The following is a 12,650-nucleotide window of genomic DNA, read 5'->3' on the forward strand; positions in this document are numbered from 1 at the left end:
TTTTAATTAGACTTTAATTATACCTTTCTTTAAGTCAAACTCATTCAATAATAAAGAGACCCTAATTGCATTGCACTTTTTCTTAATCTCTGTCTTTCCTTTTAATGAACAGGCCTTACACCTTTCAAGAAATTAAACAATCACAAGCTTTCAAGTATCATATATCCCATTTTACTCAATCATTGTTCTAGTTGATAAACAAACAAAGCCCATGATGGATGATGGATGATGAATGATGAACTGCATGTGCCTTTTTATTTTGTGTCCAAGCCAAGTGGCATTATTTCGACTTACATGGCCCCCCTTGGGGATTGTCGTTCCACGGGGCGTACATGGAGAATAGTCAAAAATAGTTTGCAATCAAACACGCAAACATGCTAGAATTTGACTTTTACCCTTTATCACTAAAGAAGTTTTAGGATAATTGAAAGCAAACCCAAGGTTTTAAGTAAAATTATTTTTCTTCAAAAGAATCTATGTCTTATCTCTCTGAGAAGAAACTGGAATGTTAAAAAGAGAAGAAAACTATGTGCATCAAAAGCATACAAGTATCTTAATCATTTGAGTGACTAGCATTTTCCAAAATCCAAAGTAAAGACAAAAAGCTGGGCTCTCAATTGCCCATTTCGCTTTCGAAATTTCAATCCCATTCACCTACTCTTTTTCCATCTTTACGGGGCCATTTTGTCCCTCTTGTACGAACACCAAAATACTGGACAAACATTATACTACTGTATAAATCAATATAAACAGTACTTAAGGCTTCTTCTTCTTCTTCTTCTTCTTCTTCAATAGACTATCCACGACATGCGGTCGGTAAACCTTGTGCTTAATCCCATATCAGAACATTGATTATCCAACTTAAATAAGAATTATATATTAATTATTAATTTATGTTGTTTCACTTTTAAAGCATAGGATGCTTCCTGTCACACTCCAACCAGTCCCTTTCTCTTCTGCATTTAATGTTTCAAAATTTTCAGCAATACTACAGTCTTGGTTTTTTATGTGTTTATCTCTTTATGCTTAGCGTCATTTAGACATGGGTTTTAAATTATTATCTGCATAATTTTCCAAGTCAAGGTCATTGTACCATCCCCACTAATTAATTAGAATTTAGAGCCACAAATATATTTATACAAATACACAAATAAAATTTTAGCTATGATTGTGTATTTGAAGTCATACTATAATTTTGTTGTTATTTCTCTAGTACTATCCTCTGTGTTCAATCCTTCTCTCAGTTGTTATCATTGTTCTCCAATAAAATGCATGGCCAATGGCCCATGAAGGAATATATGATTTTTTAGATGAGGCCATGAAGATTACGTGGACTAATTTATTCCTAAGATCAATATAAAGCAAATTATTCTTCAATTGTTTTATTTTTTAATAAGAAACCAATGTTGATTTGACTACCCCTAAATCTTGAATGAAAAATTTAAATAAAAAAAATACTACTACTATCAATATTCTCTTATCAAAGATCAAAACATTTTCGAAATTGAAATTTCATATCATCTTAACAGAGTACGAAAAAAGAAAGTGATTATTGTTGGCCCTTCTGATAGACAAGAACCAGGCTAGAGGGGCAGACATTGATGGGGAAGTGACCGATGAGTTATGGAAAAAGATGGTGAAGATAAGGCCGAGGTGCCACTTAACACCTTCGGTGGTACAGCTAATCTAATGGGTCGTTGTTGCATGTGTCAACCAATCAAAGAAAAGAAATAAAGAAAAAAAAATAATTAAAGAATTAGATTTCTTAACTCTTAATATTAAAATGCTGGGGGGGTGGTAAAACTTATTTTGACTGAAGGCCTTGTTGTGGTCAGGCAGGATTTATCAAAATGTGGGCTCTTGTTTGATATTTATTCTCTAATAATGCCCTTTTTCTTCCTTATAAAAGTTCAATTCAGGCTTTAAGATGAAACAATAAATTTCTCATTTTAATCAATGTAAATTTTTTTGTTATTAATATATTTAAAACCAGAATTTATATTAGCGTGTGCTTTGGTAACCAATGTGGATCTTTTGCCCCCTCTTTTCACAGCTTTAAATCCACAAATAGATGTTCCAAATCTTTTCCCTTGCTTTCTTTAATCAGGTGAAGAAGGAAAAGATATTCCTTCTAGATGCTTTTTTCTCATATGGAGCATCAGCTTTAAATTATTATATAATATATATACATATATTTTAAAACAAATGAATAAGTAGATAGTAGTAGTATGGTTAATAACAAACATAAGAATTCATCAGCACATGATGGAAGACTTTGATGCTGTGTCATACTTGTTACTAAACTTAGCAAGGTGGGTGAAATTTTGACTCAATCATGTCTCATATGCATCAAAACTCAGAAGAATTCTACTCTGAACTATGGGTGCTAAAAAAAAAATGAAGAAAAAAAAAAGAAAAGAAAAACACAAAAAAGTACAGTAAAAAACAAGAACAGTACTATAAAGGATCCCTTCCTTATATTCTACCTTGTTTCTAGCAATTTATGTACTCCTGTCAAGTTACAATTTCACCTGAAAGCTAGGTAAGAAAGTCTATAACCCGATAAAAAAGAAAAAAAGAGGGGGTGTGGGGTGAGAATAGAGAACCTTAGGCTATTTAATGTGCATAAAACTTTGTCATTTGATCATATTCACAATGTTCATCTAACATAAAATCTGGGAGGTGAAAGCTCCCCTGTTATCTTGAGCAGGGTGACTTTGGAATGGATGAACTGTGACCTCTCTGTTAATCAATAGAATTCCAGGGTGGTGATCTCGAGTAAGCAAGATATTAATTCAAACCTGTAAATTCCATCTTGTCTTGCGCCAGATAGATTTGGGCGTCCAATTTGGAAGAAAATTGGACACCTAGTGACTAATGTACCAAGCCTGGGAACCTTGGGAAATTACGGGCAAGGGAATTGCTTGTCTCTTCTCGGGTACTCTCTAGCAGTATTCCCAAAGGCAAGGCTCCTCATATCCGAATCCATTGTCAACAGGATCATCAGTTGCAGGCAGCTGCCATGACAATGAGCCCCAGAACTCGTCAATCTGATGATTCATGTCCAGCAAGAGATCTGGAAGGTCAATGAATGCATCATCATTATTGATTAAGGGTGAGCTTGATGAGTCTTGAGTGTCATGAGATGTCACTGTGCTTGCTGGAGATCGAGGAAACATTTGATCAACCTGGCTCAGCTCTGCTTCAACTTCATGGCTTTTCGGATAGTTTAAGGCAGCTGCTTTAGCAGCAGCAGCTTGGATATCCTTTGGTTGAGCACTGACCGGACGGGGAAGCTCATGAGCTATCTCAGGGAAATTTAGGTAAGCTGACTTGCCTTTAATCGTCAGAGCTGCTACATCATGTGCTCGAGCTGCCATTTCGGCTGTAGGAAATGTGCCAAGCCAAATTCTTGACTTCTTCCTCGGTTCCCGGATTTCAGATACCCATTTGCCCCATTGACGCATTCTTACTCCTCTATACGTTGGATGTTTCCCCTCGACTTCATCATTTTTAACCTTTCTCTTGCTTTCGTTTGCATTTTTCAGTTTCCCAACTTTCTTGGACTTAAATCCTGTCGACGACTCGCTTGCCAGGGGGGATGAAGAGGAAGATGCAGAGGATTGAGTCTCGAACTCAGCAACCAGTGGCACTTCCATGGTGGATAATCTTTTGGAGTAGTAGGAAAAAATGTGAGGGCATTGCTTGGAGGAGAAGAAGCTGAGATAGCTTCTTATAAGTCCTTTTGACACATTATAAAGCTAGAAAAAGTGTATTCAAGGCAATGGGGCCTAAGGCAAAAAAGATGTACCATTCGATTGTTTTGTTACCCCAAGTTGATATTAAATAATGCAAGGTTCGGCTTTATCTAGCACTGTTTTTTTTTCTTGGCTTCTCCTAATGTCTCATTACCCAGTTTTACTTGCAATGGATTAAAGCATTTTCTATTTCACATTTGCTCATTTTCTCCTCGTGTTAATATTTTAATAGTCTGGTAAGCTTGAGGTATTCATCGTGGGCCAACAACATACGTTGTTTTTGGGCAAAAAGTTTTGCAAATTCAACCCACGCAGTTCACATGAAAGCTGGCATCGATCCATCTAACCCCTCCCCCTTGGAAATTTTACAACACCGCTGCTCGTTGGATCACCTTTTTTGGCGTTTTTGAACCCAATCCCACTGCTTGTTTCGCCTTTCAAGTGTTCTTGGGCTCTACTCTTGGCAAATTAACTAATCACAGCTAATTTTTTTCTGCTTACCTCTGTTCATCCTACACCTTCAACCAATCGCAAATTCAAAATTTTGTATGAAGAAAAATTAAAAAATAATTATAAAAATAATTATATATATATATTAAATTTTATATGTATAATAGTAATAATAATAATTAAAATTTGAGGACTGGCGGCCAGAGTAGACCTACTTTCATGGGAGTGAGGTCACATGACGTTATTCAATTACAAAAAATATTTATTTATTGTATTAGCTATCTAGTGTTTTATATAATTAAGGATACTAGTCAACTTATTAATTTTTTCAATTTTGTAAGGAGTGGGGATAAAAAGTAAATTTTATTAAAAACTTTATATATTAATAACATTTAAATATTATCAAAAAATAATTTATATATTAATATTTAAATATTACATAAAAAAATTTATAATTTAAAATTTTATTTAAAAAAAGTAAAAACTTAAACTATTCTTTCCAAAACTTCAAGTCCTACTCATTGAGATCTTCTTTTCTCAGCCCTTAACTGTATTTTTTATTTCTCAAAACAACTTATTTAGGCTTTAATTGTAAATAATTTTAAACTTAAATTAAGTTTTTATATATTTTTTGATTAATTTGATAGTTTGAAATTCAAATAGAATTTAGCAAATAGAAAATAATATTACATGTTAATTAATATCTTAAAATTATGAGTTTTTTTAATTTTGTAACTATATTATTTGATTTTTCTATTTAACGGTTTGTGGATGTTTATACTTAATTTTAATCAATGAATAGAAATTTCTCAAATTGTTAGTTATTAAATTTTGATAATTTGTTATATAAAGTTATAGTTTATTTAATTTTAATATTTCAGTTTATATTAATAAAAAATAAGTACTAATTTTTAATAAATTTTTAAATAAATAAATCATAAAAAATATTTTAAAATATAAAAATTATCTCTCAAAACTAGATCTTTGGTAATAACAATATCATTCTAGTAACAATAATATTCAATAATCTTTTAAATAAAGTTGTGTTGAATTTATTCTAAATACTCTTTTAATAAATTTTAAATTAAAAAAATAATTTTTTAATTATTATTGTTTTAATTATAACACAACAAAAAAATTTCTGAATCTAATTTTGATTAGCCGCCGTGACCACCCACCACCCCTAAACTTCTCCCCTGCCTGAAACTTTTGTCCGCGATTAGGTAAATATTTCCATTGCTGTTTTCACTTTTACCTTCTTCTTATAGTAGGTAGATCACAAGCAAATCAAGCGTCCAGAAGAGAATTATAAATCATTTTTCCGTGTACAAGTTCTATTTTGTTTCAACTTCTGACCTTTTTCTTTTCTTTCAACGAGCTCATAATTTCTTATGGGATGCATGCATAGGGTTGCAAAAGTGGTGTACGACCAATTTACGGATTGGAATATGCGCTTATATGTTTTTTTTTACGCGTGGTTAACTTGTACATTTTGGAATTCCCCCGCCCTTTCCTCTGTTCATCAAACTAGACGTCTAGGGAGTCAAAATCAAGCCAATAAAACAAAATAACCCATCAGAGTCCAATCAATGGTAATAAGTGTGAAGGACGAAATTTTTTTTAATTGGGTGAAGAATGTTTTGATTATCTTTAAATAATAATAAGAAATATCAAGGGACATTCAGTAGATGGATTAAGACAAACCATAGCCGTGTTTGGCTTATTATACAGAACATGTCTAGGATAAAGACAAGAGCTGTTTACAGTTTACACCCAATATCATCATGACAAGAGATCTTGTCTAACTAATCTCTGCATGATTTAATTGGTGATGAAAAACATTTTATTAAATAAATGTGCATGACTTTGTTTTAGTTGGTGGAGAAAATTAACGATACTTGTTGGACATTTATGTGTTCTAGAAGACGAATATATATATATATATATAATATCTTCGGAAATATGTCAATATAAGAACAACTGTAATTACAGTGAATGATGTTCTGTTCGAGTTTAGCAGCTCCAAATAATAAAGGTTTTTTTTTTTTTAATTTTGAGTACAAGGTCAATTAAAATAATTGAATTTAATATTCATATTCATGATTGGGTAACAAAAAAAATATAGAAACAAGTCTAGATAGACATGATTAGGTTTATATCTTCAATGATGCAACAAATGCTCCCGTCATACTATCCCTTCATAATTTAATTGATTTCCCCTATAGTGTACAATTAGAAGAACTTTTACTCCCCTCATTCTATACTTTGGCGGACACAATTTTAAATAATTTCATTTGTTTTTTATTAAGAATGAAGAAATTTTAATTTAATTTTTATCATAAAAATACATATATTAATCATTAAACCTAATAATTATATACATTTTAAATTATTTTTCTCATTGTAAGTACAGCACCATTTAATTGTGACGTTTATTAGAACGAAATTACAAAACAAAGTTCAAAAAAGTTAAAGTTGGAATGTGATTTATAGGGAAAGAAAAGGTAAATTTTTAACTAATTAAAAAAATTACAAAAATCAAATAATAAGAAATTTAAAATTAAAATTTAAAACCCTATAAATCCCAAGTTCCGGAGGGTGGCCCTGTGTCTAATTGTTCTTGTCAGTTTCCATAGTTGTTCCAATTTATTTCACAGGAATTTCATGACTTTCTTGAGAAGTGGGACAATGTATTTAATAAATATCATATCAATAATTTAATTTGACGGTGATTTGATAAAGCAATATAATAATCCCGATTGGGAAATAAAGAAAGAAGACTAGGGAGAGTATTATACTTTTTATCTGGCCATTAATTTATTAATGTTAAGTGTTTGTTTAAATGAAGTCATGGTTCTCCCTGCTGGATGGATCGAAGAGTCGACGTCTGTTCTTTCTAACTCTTGCCACCCCAATAAATATTTCCCAAAATCGAAACACCCCTTTGCTTTTATTATTTAATTCATTTATTTATCTTATATATAATAAACCACCAACTCCCTCAAAAAATATAATACAAATTTCTTGTACCTATTACTATGATAATTGTGAGTTTGTTAACAAAATTTTAAAAATTTATGTTAAAGGGTTTATATTTAATATATTGTCAATATAAAATATCTATACACTATCAATGAATCAAATATTATCATTTTATTAATAAAATAAATTTAATTTTTTTAAAAAAATTTTATAATTATATATTTCAAAATTTTTAAAATTTTTATCTTTACATATTTATAATGTGATATTTTGTGATTAAGTAATAATATATAAATATTATATATTAACAGTATATCAATATAAACATATGATTTATATGCATAAGAAATCCAAGTGAATTATATATATGTGAAAAAGAAAGTGGTGAAGATTTTTTTTCTTTTTGAGTTAATATAGTACAATTTATAAATCGAACTTGGAGTTCCAATAAAGGAAGAGGTACAATTATTTTTCCATTATTTGATAGACATTTACCGGAATTCTTGGATTGAATATTCTCTCTCTCTCTCTCTCTCTCTCTCTCTCTCTCTATATATATATATATATATATATTATTTTTCCATTATTTTCCATTATTTGATAGACATTTGACGGAATATGTTTTCGTCAACAACATTAGTTTACAATAAGAAAACAAATCTTATTTTATCTTCTATCTCAAAAGCCAAAAAAAAAAAAAACCTTTGTAATTAACGTTAAAAGGGGTATAAGATACTAAGAGTAACGATATTTAAAGAAACCCTTTCAATTTCTTGGGAATTACTATATTTAAAGAAACCCTTTCAATTTTGGCTTCGCTTGTGTTTATAAAAAGGCCAAAACGATTTTTTTTATTGATTAATAAAAAAAATCCAATTTCAAGGAACTATTCTCTCTCTTTGTGAGATTTTGTCTAAATTTTTTTTAAATGTATAACAAAATTTAAATAAATCTTTAAATTATTTAATATATTGACATGTTATAATAGATGTTGGTATACAATTTTGATGTGCAATGATAACATGTCACATGATATTTTATTTTTCTAAATTAAAACCACATCAATATCGTTTGAGTATAAAATAATAAATAATATTTTGATTAATTATAATTAATCAATCGTTAATTATAAAAATTTATTTAATTCAAAATAAAAATATAAAAATTTTATTAAATTAAAAACACTTATTTAATTTTTTAAAATAATTCGATGAAATTGTTAAAGCATTATACCTTGAGAAAAGCAATCAACTTCGAGGAATTTTTCCTTCTCTTTGATAGATTTTGTCAATATATATATATATATATATAAATGCATCGTCTGCATGAAAAACACATGAAGGATAAAATATAAAAATTAAAAATTCTTAATTGGAAATTGAAAGTTGCAATGGTGGCACCTATTGAACAAAAACCAAATCAGCAGTAAGGATCAAGGACATTAATTTGGACAGTTGCAGATGTAGAATAGTGATCACATTTTCTTGTAAATTTTGATTTTTTTTCAACATAAATGTTAGTAATTATATGAGTAGATAGGTGAATTTTTTTTTTGAAATGAAGATAGGTGAAAAATTCTCATGTAAGAAAATATAAATGATTTGAATTAAAGAAGTAAAGAAACAATGACTATAAAAATAAGATTTGTAACAATAAATTTCTAAACACCTTTTGATTTAACAAATTTTCAAATTTAATTTACATGACATTGAAAAATTTAAATTTAAATTATTAATAATAATTGATTTATAATTTTATATAAATCTTAACAATAAAATTCACCTTTAATATGCGACAATGAACTACAAAAAATTCATAAAAGCATCACTTGATGTATTTATAAAATTCTTTTACATTATTACTATATATTTATTCATTGTTATTGCGCAATATCAGATTTGCAGAAGCTTTTCTGCAGACCACAAGCTTCAATTTCCACGGCTGTTACCCTTTTTTTTTTTTTGTATATTCAATACTAATAGAATATCGCATGGCTCGTGCAGCACATTTTTGGTATTATTCACGTTAATTTGTGGAAACACTGAAACACATTCTTCCTTTGAAAAAAGAATTCCAATTATATACTTACATGTTCAATAGGAATACTTGAAAAGACTTGTAATTTTTTTTTCCATTTCAAATTCTTAAATACCCAAAAAACCAAAGAGCTGTCATTAATCAGATAAAAAAAAATCGGAATTAATCTGAAGGCTAACAATTTTACTCTTATCAATCTAATAGAAATCCTCACCACAAAACTGGATATGCCCCTATCTAGTTAGGGACCATTGCCTTACATTAATAAATATTTGATTATTCAATTTCTTTATGTTTGGGGTTTTTTTGGTCCAAACAGTAACAGCTTGACACACCCTTTGGACCAACTCAAATAAAACATGAAACATGACTAATACCAATCAACAAAGTTAACTTACATCTGAACATTTAACTCATTAATTGATTTATAATCCTCTTACTTCAAAAATATAATTAAAATCACAATCCTTCAATTATATATATAAAAAAAAAACAACAAAGCCAACCTAATTTTTATAGGGTTTGAAACCTTAAACAACCTTAAACCCTATATATTAATTTTAATAGCATAGGCCGCCTTGGATAAATGGGCTCTCTTAAAGATATTCAAAACCTACTTAGTAGGCGTCGCACAAAATGATACTCAATTGCATGAACTTGCGAAGTCCATTTTTCTTTTTTCTTATTATACAACGATTTGTCAACGTTCAAGGATTTATTCATGATTAGGACAGCAAGTGTAAGGTAAAGTTCTGTAACAAATTTGGATCACTAATATTGCCTTCATTCCTTCAACTGTATAAATAGTTCGGTTTGATGGGCAGATAAGTACATATGCAGCCATAGAAGAAGAAGAAGAAAAAAATGAGCTCTTAGTTCTTTTCACTACAATAAATTTGGATTTTAATTACATTTTTTAATTGATATATTTTTATGTAATAAAATCTTAAAAATGTAACTATTTAAATTTTAAATTTTATTTTTTTACATTTAATAATAAAAAAAAAACACGAATATATATAATCTCTAAACAAAGCCTTGTGTATCCATGGGATTGTGGCTTCTAAAGTTTTTAAAATCCTGTATATATTACATATATATTTTTTGTCTTAATGATCTCTTAAAATTTTTAACCTTTATTTTTTTTTTGACCTTCAACAAAAGTTAACTAACTCCATTCCTTAATACAAAAATGTTGTAAAAAATATAGAAATATATTATTAAAAATATTTTTAATAGTATATTTTAAAAATGTACAATCCTAAATCAAATTTGTTGCAGTAAATCTTTTTGGGCAAAAAATTAACCCTTAGTTAGGTAGCTAGAAGAAAGTAAAACGGAAGGTGTGTAAAATTAATAATTTTTTAAAAATTTATTAGGGTGTGGAGAGCAGCTTATTATTAATTTTTATTGTCCTTTTTGATAACGTCCAAATCTTTGGTCTGCTGGATCTGGAATGGAGGATTGAAGTAATGAAATCGTCCAACCTGCTCCCTTCCACTGTCTTTAATTAACCTAATTTAATGTTTAAAACATGATTAGACATGCTGGAAAAAATGTCGGTCCAGGCTGTAATAAAGAAGCTTAGTACATGTGAGTTCTAGTGGATCTAACAACATGTTATTGTTGTTAATTCACATTCCCAAAACTGGAATGTGAAAGTTAAATACAAGTCTAGGGTTCTAATTAATAGATTAAGAGTATAAAATCAATTTAAATTTCTTTCTAATGCCTAAGTAAGTAAAATATTGAAAAAAGCAAGATAGATATATATGGAAGTGCTCATGCTTTATCCACATAAACTGTTTGTGGACTCTAGAATTCCACAAAAACCTATTTCGCCCATGGATAATAGATCAATATTTTTATTTTTCTTTTTCTCAAAAGTTGAATGATAAATAAATTTGCAAATGAAACAAAACGAGTCTTCCTTTTTCTCAAAAGTTGGCTGTAAAGTTGATATATATAATTACATACGTAATTCTCTTTGTCTAATTCAAATTTAAATTTAAAATTTTTTAAATTATATCAAGTTTTGACAGTTGAAGTTTTTTTTTTTTTAATTTTTTTGAGAATATAGTAAAAAATTAACCACATTGACTGAAGATGCTCGATTTGGCTAGACTAGGATTTAGATATTGGTTGATTTGTGGGGCTGCATGTCTAGTTGCTCCAACTAGAGTTACAAGAAGAGAACTAATTCGACCAGGTTGAGTTAGCCTGTGACAATGACTTATAGGAACTGATACTAATATAGATTCCATTCAACTTTTTCTAGCTTTCTTTTATCCTCCAACTCGCCGTGCATGCGTTCAATGCCTTGGATAATTGTCGACATCATGAAAAAATTGCAAGCAATCTATTTCTTCCTTTCTACCTTTCCTTTTTTGTAACTTTATGATCAATAATATACAACTTTTCTTGTCACCAGCCAGCCCCATGGGTGAACCAAGTTAATGTACCGACCAGCGGACGACTTTGAATGGTCTCTGTCCAGAGAAAAATGCGTTGCAAATAATTCTACGTACTCTTCTTGTTTCCTGCTCCCTAGTGCCTCGTATCGAGAAGGGACAAGATTACCTCCAACCTCTGAACCACAAGAACGTGCTTAACATCTGAGATTCAGAAATTTGCGACTTGGTCCCTTGGTCCCTTCCAACAGGACTAACCTCAGACACCAACCTAATTGTATGAGGGAGCAGTTTCGGCTCTGCAAATCCTACCAGATACGTGCTGTTTGTCTATATGATAACCGAATTTAAGAGCAACAATACGTATCAGCATGGCCAAGTGCATTGAATTTTGGGGTCTTTCTTAAAGTTGGGATGGTTTTCTGGTCGGATCTGGGACAATAAGCTGATACTAGCGAAAGTTTTGAATCCATCCTCGTCCAATTTCTAGCCTTTTGTGGGTTGGGGTTGGGTTGCATTATTTTTGTCAAGCATGCACCAATCCAGGTTGTATGTAAATGCTTTAGCCATCTCTAAATCTTTCAGGGTTGTGGTTTGCTGCGATAAGTGTTTGATATACAGGAACAAAGCCTTGTGGCAGCAAGAATGATCTGTATTGCTGCATTCGGAGAAACTAGCAACAGACATGCTTGAAGAATGTGCCTGTGATCATAAGCCCCAAATCGTTTTATCATCATTCTACAAGAGATCTATAACTATATACTAGTATTTAGTTATAGTTGAAACAATTGTTTACCTTTAATTTTGTTTGACAGAAAATTGAAACATTGTATTTGTATTATAAATAAAGTAGTTTACAATAGATCCAGACAACTGTAAAAGGAGTTAGCTAAGTTCACATACAGCAAGGTCCCTCTAGATGAAACACAACAGCCTTTTTCTTACCCCCAATCTTTATTCTCTAAATCACCTGTTTGAGCATCAAGTTCATGCAGCATGCAGCACAAGCTTA

General features: G+C 30.2%; 1 protein-coding gene across 1 annotated transcript; it reads right to left on the reverse strand.

Moving 5' to 3' along the window:
- Positions 1-2,273: 2,273 nt before the first annotated feature.
- LOC110414478 (ethylene-responsive transcription factor ERF039-like) lies at positions 2,274-3,850 on the reverse strand. The gene has a single exon (XM_021425691.2). The coding sequence runs from the start codon at positions 3,657-3,659 to the stop codon at positions 2,946-2,948; it is 714 nt and encodes a 237-aa protein (XP_021281366.1). The 5' UTR covers positions 3,660-3,850; the 3' UTR covers positions 2,274-2,945.
- Positions 3,851-12,650: the final 8,800 nt, after the last annotated feature.

Source organism: Theobroma umbraticum, unplaced genomic scaffold (genome assembly GCF_002168275.2).
Source record: "Theobroma umbraticum cultivar Fairchild unplaced genomic scaffold, ASM216827v3 scaffold_30.0, whole genome shotgun sequence".
Classification (NCBI taxonomy): domain Eukaryota; kingdom Viridiplantae; phylum Streptophyta; class Magnoliopsida; order Malvales; family Malvaceae; genus Theobroma; species Theobroma umbraticum.

What these genes read in the sequence shown, in the direction of transcription:
- LOC110414478 (XM_021425691.2), bottom strand. Translation starts at nt 3,659, where the DNA reads ATGGAAGTGCCACTGGTTGCTGAGTTCGAGACTCAATCCTCTGCATCT.